At 46.2% G+C, this 9,601-nt stretch overlaps 1 protein-coding gene across 1 annotated transcript; it reads left to right on the forward strand.

Annotated features, from left to right (window-relative positions):
- Nucleotides 1–2,173: 2,173 nt before the first annotated feature.
- On the forward strand, nt 2,174–9,397 carry S100B (S100 calcium binding protein B). Its single transcript, XM_006104793.3, has 3 exons — nt 2,174–2,247; nt 5,114–5,252; nt 8,164–9,397. The coding sequence occupies exons 2-3, from the start codon at nt 5,115–5,117 to the stop codon at nt 8,302–8,304; spliced, it is 279 nt and encodes a 92-aa protein (XP_006104855.1). The 5' UTR covers nt 2,174–2,247; nt 5,114; the 3' UTR covers nt 8,305–9,397.
- The last annotated feature ends 204 nt before the right edge of the window (nt 9,398–9,601 follow it).

The following is a 9,601-nucleotide window of genomic DNA, read 5'->3' on the forward strand; positions in this document are numbered from 1 at the left end:
TCCTGCAGACCCGCCTGTAAACCGAGCTCACGTTTTTTCTTCCACAGTCAACTAGTCATAAGAAAGAGGCTGGGTGTTCGGTTGGCGCACGGCCCAGAGCATCCTGGAGAAGGAGGCGGAAGGTGTTATGTGGGAGGTGTTATGTTGCCAACAGGGAATCAGGAAGGACAAGGGAGAATTACATTCTATTTCAAAGAAAAGCCAGGAAACCGCTCCCATCTTCCCCACCGGTACTTCCAGGAACGTGGCCTAGTGCTGGGGTCCAACCCCAGCGGGTCCAGGGGTCCCCAAAGGTGTGGATGGAGTCGGCGAAGAAGGAATGACATGGAGGCAGCGTTCAGTTGATCAGCATAGCAAGGTTCTCCCGCCAGATTCTGTCGCCAGGTTCTTTAGCCAGGTTCTATCCAGGTTCTTTTGCCATGTTCTGTCTAGGTTCTCCAGCCAAGTTCTGTAGCCAGGTTCTGTCCAGGATCTTTTGCCATGTTCTCTCGCTAGGTTCTGTCTCTAGGTTCTGTGTAGGATCTCCAGCCAAGTCCTGTCTCTAGGTTCTGTCTCTAGGTTCTTCAGCCAGGTTCTCTCACTAGGTTCTGTGTCTAGGTTCTGTATGTAGTTGTCTTGTTACATCTGTATTTATACCAGTTGATTCCAATCCTATCAATCTCTATTCCAAAGGTTAGAGCGTTTCTTATCTCCCATTCCAGAGAGTAAAGATTATGTAGCTTAAGCGTGATTGTTCGTAGTTAAAGTGATTAACTACCCGCCTGGCACTTAGTTAAGGGGTTTTATTCCCTCCCTAACTTCAGGGAAAAATTCCTACCTGAGGAAACAACCTTTCTCGGAGAGGTGACCTTGGTTAAAACACATAGCGCCAAGAAGGGGAGCAAACATATTAAGAACAGTATGCCATATACGCCAGGTCCCTTGAAACATGCTGTGCAGATGTTTCTTCCCTGCAGCGACTGTGTCAAGCAGCAAGGATGGACCAGCTCCCGGCAGCCTAGAGTCAGCCACCACTCTCTAAGAGCCAGCCTGTACCCCTTTACCTTCAGTTTGTGATTAAAATTGCTTAAGAAAAAAAAGAAAAAGAAAAGAAATAGGCTGGGGGTCCAGGCTGGGACAATTCAGGTCCCAAGGCTCACAGCCCCACGCTATTTCCAGGCTATGCTTCTGGGTATTGAATAGACAAGAAGTTTCCGGTAAAACAGATGACAACAGAACAACTGTGTCTACAGACATCTTTGTGTACTGGATCCGTCCGTGGCCACTGTGAACCTGAGTCAGAAGGGCCCTGGTTCTGGGTCAGGCATCTTTTTATTACTTCGAAGCCAACGTTTTTTGAATTATCACCTAAAGGAATGCATACCTTTTGGGTTTCTGCTTGGAAATGTCTCAGGTATAGTGCTGTTGAGGATGGTGGCGGGAGGCTGGGCCTGGCTTCCCTGTGGCTGGCTGTGGGCCTCAGTCCCACAGAAACTGTCCCTTTGCAGAACTGAGGAATTGGACAGGACGTGTTTGTGGCACCGTCTGGCTCTGAAAGTCTGTGACCGTGCGCCCTGGGATGAAGGAGAAGGCCTTGGAGAGTACCTGGCATGGGTCCTCAATCATATTAAACAAGGACTTTCCCCTAAATGAACCAAGTATCTGTTTTGCCAAATGTCTCAGTCCCTGCTGATGTTGAGCTCGGTGGCTTCGTGAGGCAGCCCTGCTTAGCTCAGGGTACAGATGTCCACGGGGCATCCTGCCAGCTAGTGGGGGCCAGGAGGGGGGAGCTGGAGACAGGAGAGGGCTCAGGGCCTCTCCACTGGAAACCAGCATGGTCCAGCCTGCACTTGGACGCTCCAAGTTCTTGGCTGAACATTTGTGTTGTTTGAATCCATTAATCTGTCTCTCTCCTCTCCCCACCACCAACCTTGCTTTTAGAAGGTCATTAATATTCATGTGTAAATTTAAAATAACACAAAAAGCTGACTCCCCACTTCCTGCCCCGCAGGCCGTTTTCTTCCTTGGCCCAAGTGCAGTCCCCGGGTGGCAGCTTGGTCAATGCAGCCCTGTGTGCAGGCCTGCCTGCCCCAGCCACCCCCACCCTGCCCTCGGCCCCCATTGGCTGCCTGGGCCTGCAATGGGACTGCACAAGGGACCCACGCCCAGAGGAAGGAATAAAAGGCCATCCCTCCCCACCATTCCTGCCACTCAGGACACTGCCGCCAGGAGGTGACCACAAAGAGCGAAGAGCGACCAAGATCACACGTGAGGGGGGAAAGCCTGCTCTTTGGGGGGCTGGGGTGGGGCAGGGATCCCAGAAGGTGGGTTGGAGAACTGGGTGGTAGTTCAGAAAGCCCCTTTAGGAGAAGTGCAGCATTTCAAAGTGTGGATTTTACTACTGCGTTGTGGACATGACTGCCTCAAGCCTAGACAGCTAGAGGTTCATTTTGCCCATGTTTTTAGTACCATAAATTGGAGAAACCTCGGGTCTGGTGATTGCTGACATTTTCCCAGAAGTAATGCAAATATTGATTCTCCCCTCTTTGAAGAGGAGGGTTTTTGCTTCCGCAGGGCTGAGGACGGGCAGCCTGATGCTAGGTTAGCCCTCTCTTACAGATGAGTGTTTTCTCTCCTTCCTCCTGCCCCAGCCCTGGGCACGCACTGCTTCTCAGTGTTCCCGTTTCCCTCAAAGGGAAATGTCAGGGCCTCTGCACACCCACTCAGAAATTCCATGAAAACTGAGAGGTCTTCACAAGTGAATTATAAATTGGGTCAAGGAAATCGGGGTTTATGGTGGGTTTAACTTTCATCAGTCTGATCATTTCTCAAGTAGGTAGGGCCCCTTCCTGAGAGGGAACCCTCACATCATGTGCGATGTGTTAAAGCCCAAAACTTCTCTTGTTTTCGACATAAAAAGATTAACACAGGAATAAGAGGCTAATTGAAGCAGGAGTGACAGTCATAGAATGAAGTGCAAAAGGAACATGGATATTTGATTTCCATTTCTCTTAAAAGATGAGCTTTACACCATCAATTGTTTCTTAGTCAACGGGAAGAATTTAACAGGGAAAATAAATTAATTAACTTCTAGTATGGTTTTAAAGAAAATCAGATTTTATGGAGTTTTAAAACATATGAAGTATATTTTCCATGCTTTTCCTTTTAGAAAAATCCCACTAGTCATACTTCACACACACAAAAAAAATTACCTTCCTCTTCCCCAAAACATCATGAATTTTGAGAAGCATCAGGGTAATATAAAAGGTTTCGTTTTCTTTTTTTTATTATTGATTTTAGAGAGAGAGAGGAAAGGGGAGGGGGACATTGATTTGTTGTTCCACTTATTTATGCATTCATTGGTTGATTCTTGTATGTGTCCTGATTGGGGATCAAACCCGCAACTTGACATATTGGGACAACACTCAAACCAACTGAGGCTTGTTTTGTTTCTTTTTTTAAAAAAATCAATAATTGAAATTTGAGTGCAAAGGATAAGAAAGTAGGAAATGTTAAAGATTTTCATCCATCTGAATTGTCCTACGGGTATATGACATATCTCTTACTAGGGACTTAAAACCAAGTATAATGATAATTAATGGTGTGACTTTGGCAAAAATCAGGCCAAGATGAAAACCCTCATTTCTCTTTCCCTTGGGAAGTCAGAAATAAAAATTCAAATATTTTATTCCAAGTTATTTTTAAGATGTGACATACTCAACATGGGAATGATTTTTCCACAAGGAGATGTAACTCTTGTATTTATCTTTCACTATAACGGTACTAGGATTCTGTAATAAGAAGAATTCAAGGTCTAAAGTCGGTAAATTCCTCTGGCCGAGTGTCTCAGTTTTGTGAAACAATTGAAAAACTGTCCTTTGTAAAATGTGCCTAACCCCCAGGTTTGAACAGGAACTCCTTCAGTTCACAGGCCGTGGTATAAGGTGCGTGTGGAGGGAAGCAGAAGGTTTCTGACTTTGTCAACTGCAGAGAAACACTTAGGAGGGAATAAGCGGCCTTTTCCCCATTCACTGAGGCAGCACCTCCCTGGATCCTAAAGAAAGACCTGGCGGCGGCTCCTGCTGCACCTGCCTGTTCCTGAGCGGAACCAGCTCAACTGTATAACCTGATAATACGTTTTTGTTTCTAGTAGGTCAAAGTACCTTTCACTGATGTTCTTTTTCAAAAAATGTGTGGAAATTCTACCATATTAATTTTTCCAGTGAAGATTTTTTTTACTAAAAAAATGAGTTAAATTTACATATTAGTTCAAAGGAAAGCAAATTCCTACATTTTGTGATCTTTAAAATCTTTTGAAAAGACCTACACACTTTTCATGCTAAACATATTCCTAGTAATACGTATGTGCTGCTGTGTGAATGGAATTCTCCTCCTGTCTTCCAATTGTTTATTGACAGAACATAAGACGACTATTGATGTTTGTACCCTCAGTTGGCTCCTCGTCACCTTACTTCTTTCTTATTAATTCTAACAGCCTGCAGCACTGCTCTGCTCTGCTCAGCTGCACTGTCACTGACTTGGGGCCCTGCCAGGGCAGAGGGTGCCCAAGGTAGGCGGCAGGGATCAATCCCAGAACTCCTTCACTGCTCTGCCTTCATATTTTTAAAAGATTTTTAAACTGATTTTTAGAGACAGAGGAAGGGAGAGAGAGAAACATCAATGTGAGAGTGAAACAGTGATTGGCTGCCTCCTGCACACCCCCTACAGGGGATTGAGCCCCAAATCCAGGCATGTGCCCTGGCCTGGAATTGAACTAGCAACCTTTCGATGCACGGGACGATGCCCAACCAACTGAACCACATGAGCCAGGGCTGCCTTCATATTTTCGCTGGAGTTTCCCATTAGCCAAACCCAATCAGAATCCAGAGGGCCTGGCAACTCGTCAAGGTAGCCAACAGGGGCAGAGAAAAGGGGCAAAGGGGGAAGAGTGGATCTAAAAGGTGGATGGGAGACTGGTGACCACTGAGCAAGTTCCGAGCTTGACATTGGAGCTGAACCAAGGCTGGCCCAGCCCCCTCTTCTGGGTGGATGTCTGTATAGGTAACATGTTAACTGTTCTCTGTGAAACAAGGCAAAAAGCATGAGAAGGCATCTTTCCTCTGTGGGCCCCTAGGATGTCTGAGCTGGAGAAGGCCGTGGTGGCCCTCATTGATGTTTTCCATCAATATTCCGGAAAGGAGGGCGACAAGCACAAGCTGAAGAAATCCGAACTCAAGGAGCTCATCAACAACGAGCTTTCCCATTTTTTAGAGGTGAGTCTTTTAAAATCGCCAGTTTATGCATTTTCCTCTCCACTTCTAAAACCACCTGTGCACTTCCTCTCTGAGCAGACATGAAGGCGATTCCGGGTCTGTTTCAGGACTCCTAGGTTGCTTCTGGAAACTCGTTTGCACGATTGAACCCTCATTATGGAGCTTAGTTGAACCGTGTTGTCTTCATTTTCATTTGTTTTGTATGTAGTAGGAACATCAAGAAAAAACTGCTGTCTCAAAGGCAAAAGTAGAGATTCTAAATAATGCTGACATTTCTCTGAAAAAATCTAAGGATTTACAGCAGGGATGGCAGACTGGATGGAAAATAGACTCACAACTTATCATGGGCCATGTGCATATAAAGAAGATGTTAAAGATAAGTTTTTGTTTCGGGGAAAAGCACTATTTTAGCTTTAGCTAGATGTTCAGCATCCACCTAAGTCAGTGGTCGGCAAACTGCAGCTCGGCAAACCGCGGCTCGCGAGCCACATGCGGCTCTTTGGCCCCTTGAGTGTTGCTCTTCCACAAAATACTGGCTCTTCCACAAAATGCACTCTGCACATGGGCCACGAAGTTTCAATCTCACTGTACATGCACGCCCGCATGTGGTATTTTGTGGAAGAGCCACACTGAAGGGGCCAAAGAGCCGCATGTGGCTCGTGAGCCGCGGTTTGCCGACCACGGACCTAGGTGATAAAGATGCCGTTCACTGAGCAAATATTTACCGACCACTCATTACGTTCACTACTGGGGAGACACAGGCCCAAGGACATGGCCTCTGCTTCGGAAGCACCCAGGCTGGCACATCCATGGAGGACCACAACCTACTTGACTGAGGGCAGGAGGCCTGGGGGCTTGCAGGGGGCTTCATGGAATAAGAGACAGTGGAGAGGACCCTAACTCAGGAAGCTGCATGAGGACTCCTGATGAGCCCTCCTCTCCCACACCGGTCCCACTCTGATCTGTGGTAAAAGAATGTCCAGACACCTCCTGGAGGACTCACTTCCCTACCCACTAGCTCCTGCCCTTGGATCAGCCACCCATCATCTCCATTGCACACCAGTCTTACACCCCCAAGGTAACGAACTGCAATCTACCTGGTGCCTGACCTCCCCTTAGTACCCAGAACCAAGGTTCTGAAGTGACCAATCACACACAGGGAGAAGGCCAGCCAATGCACCAGTGCACGGATGTCTGACCAGGAGCTAATTCCGGGAAAGACACCAGAGCATCCTGTGGGATGGTGATGGTGATAGGGAGCCACCATCCCAGCCAGCTGAGCCTCTCGGTGCAGGGTGAGCCCCAAGTTCCAGCATCAGGGCAGCACCCATTGTCTGCAGCTGGCTTGGTTCTCCCGTCCCACCTCCACGCAAACACTCCAAGGCTCTGAATGGCACCACCAGAGCAGAGGAAGTGACTTGCAGGCTTGGGCGGCGGGGGAGGGGGGGGGGCGGGACGGAAGTGGGTGGAGGAGGCATCCCCTAATCTGATTCTGGGACTGATTTCTCAGGCAGTCAAGTCCTAGTGGCAGCTGCCTCACTCACATGTTTAATTATTCAGTCCCACCAATCCTGCCTTCTAACTTAATCGAAGTCCCAGTTACTTCTGTAAAAAGGATTGTTGTGAGGATGAAATGATAGTTTTTGTCAAGTGCTGCCTTAACATATAGTGAAAGTTCAAGAACCAGTTAACTGCAATTGATTTTAAAATATAGAAGAAGCTTAGCATGTGGTACCCACAATTTATAAAAGATAAGTAATTCAAGGTAAGTATGCCAAGGTATCATGAACGTTTGTTGGCTTGGCTTTATCAAGGTGATTTTGGTTAGGAGGCAAACCAATAGTATAATTGAAATAATACACTGCTGCCATCCATCTTCTAACCTATGCTTATAGGTCCCGCCCAACCCCTGCTGGAATCTCAGTTTTTACATGTTTTATTTTAAAAAATATATATTTATTGATTTCAGAGAGGAAGGGAGAGGGAAAGAGAGAAAGAAACATCAATGATGAGAGAGAATCATTGAATGGCTGCCTCCTGCATGCCCCACACTGGGTATTGAGCCCGCAACCTGGGCATGTGCCCTGACTGGGAATCGAACCATGACCTCCTGGTTCAACCACTGTGCCACGCCGGCTGGGCTCAGTCTTTCACGTGTTTTAGATTAAAGGCAGCCACTGAACATTATACCAGACTTCCTCAGGCCAACCTCCCTGCACTGGGGATTGTTCTTCTGAACAACCTGCCTGATGCTCTTTTTCAGTGAAAATGCCACATTCTCACATGGTTATGGCCCTGCACCGTGTTTGTTCCTCAGAGACTTTGTAAGACTATTCACTTGGCTTCTGTGTTGGAAGAACTGTCGGAAAAAGTTCCATGACACCTAGAAAGCAGCTCAAGTGGCAAAAAGAACACATGGAGTTCACAAATTTAGGGCATGCTAAAGAATTACTTCAACAACAAAAAACAAAACAAAAAAAAACCTTTCAAAGCATAAAAATCCATGGAAGCCTTTATTGTGGGGACTGCTACACACAGAAACTGACAAATTTAGGGGGGCCAAAAGTTCTTTTTTTCTTTCAAGACATTTTCCTATAATATACTCTGGCTGATCGATATGCTATTCTTCTTTTTTTAAGTATAGTGATAACAACCTGCAGGTTTTCAGATCTTGGTTGTTCCATTCAGTCTTTACAAATAGCCCAGGTCCCACTGGACCTAAAGTAAGATAGAGAAGGCACAGACCCCTGGACAACAGTCCTCTGGTCCCAGGAGAAATCTTCCTGGTATTTTGCATTTTATATCTTAGGTTGTTTCTGATACCGATTTTTTTAAGCCAGCCAACTTTTAATCATGTTTTGATGGCCTTAAATTTCATTTAAAAACAAGCTGGGTGACTGATTTCTCGTAGGAAATCAAGGAGCAGGAGGCTGTGGACAAAGTCATGGAAACACTGGACAACGATGGAGATGGCGAATGTGACTTCCAGGAATTTGTGGCCTTCATCGCCATGGTTACCACCGCCTGCCACGAATTCTTTGAACACGAGTGAACTAGAGAAAGCAGCCACGCTGTTCCTGTAATAGAGGCGAAGGTCACACAAGGAAGCAGAGAGTAAGGGCTTGCAGGCTAGTAGGAGCTGAGCTTTCCGGCTGTGTTTGTAGCAATTAGGAAGCTTCATTTGCTTTGTGAATGAAAAATTGAAAATCTCTTTCCAAGGGCTGTTTTTAATGGCCCCCATCATTACTTCTGCTATATTAGGCATACGTGTTAGCTGACTGGTCCCTAGAACTCCTGGTAATATCATGTAGGAAAGTCAATTCTCAGTCAGAAAGCCTGGGCTATACAGAATCCTAACCCAGAAAACACAAAACTGACTACCAAGAAGGATTCGGGACATTTGTGGTTTCCTTAAGTCTCCACTTCATTTGAAACCACAAAGCTCTATCCAACCTTTGAAAAGGCTGCCATTTCTTAAATTTGTTCATCATCAGTGCCAATGGAACCTAACGTAGTTAGATGGTGTGAAAACAGATCATGGTCTCATTTAGGTCCCTTTAACTGTGGTGAGCTGTGATTACTGAGTAGATATTTAATGCTAACAGTTCTAAATGGGAAAACGTGTCCCATAAACCAACAAGTACTGAAACCTTAACTCTAATCAACACTGAGAAGCAAAATTCTATCTTCCGTGGAATTCTCCTGGTAGGCTCACACTTTGCTGGATCTGTGGGACCGGCGTTTTGCAGGATGGGCAGGTCCAGGACCAACGTTTCAGACCAGCCCCCCTCTGGAGATGAGTGCACTGCAAGTAACTTAGTCTCTCCAGCCTCCTCTCCTGTCTGTGCGATGATGGGCTACTACTGATGTGTGTGGTCTGTTGGTGAATGTCACTCCTGACTTGTTTGTGCTGTTGGCGAAGTCAGTGTACTTGGAAAGCTGAACTTTATGCTCCTGTATCTACGAATTCAAATAAATCAAGTTTCAAATAATCGTTACAAATATTAAAAATCACTTCCAGGAAAATTCAAATTAATCTTATCCACCTCTTTTCCTGTTCTGTTTTATTTAAAGACACAAACTTCATAAAACCATTGATCGCTTGTATTTGCATTTAATAAAAGAGCACTGTGCTAAGTCTCCGTAGCCGTTAAACATGAAATAAAAACGAAATACCTGCAAAATGGGAAGAGGAGTAAAGTCGAGGGGGCCTGGCTTTCCTCACGGCTGCAGATAGTGCGTTCACCAAGGCCAGGGCGGGTGCACCGGTGGGTGGGCACGGGATACGGACCTCACGAAGGCGGCGGGGCGCGGAGGGGCGGGGTGCGCAGAGGACAGCGTAGTGGCGG

Source organism: Myotis lucifugus, unplaced genomic scaffold (genome assembly GCF_000147115.1).
Source record: "Myotis lucifugus unplaced genomic scaffold, Myoluc2.0 scaffold_608, whole genome shotgun sequence".
Lineage (NCBI taxonomy): Eukaryota > Metazoa > Chordata > Mammalia > Chiroptera > Vespertilionidae > Myotis > Myotis lucifugus.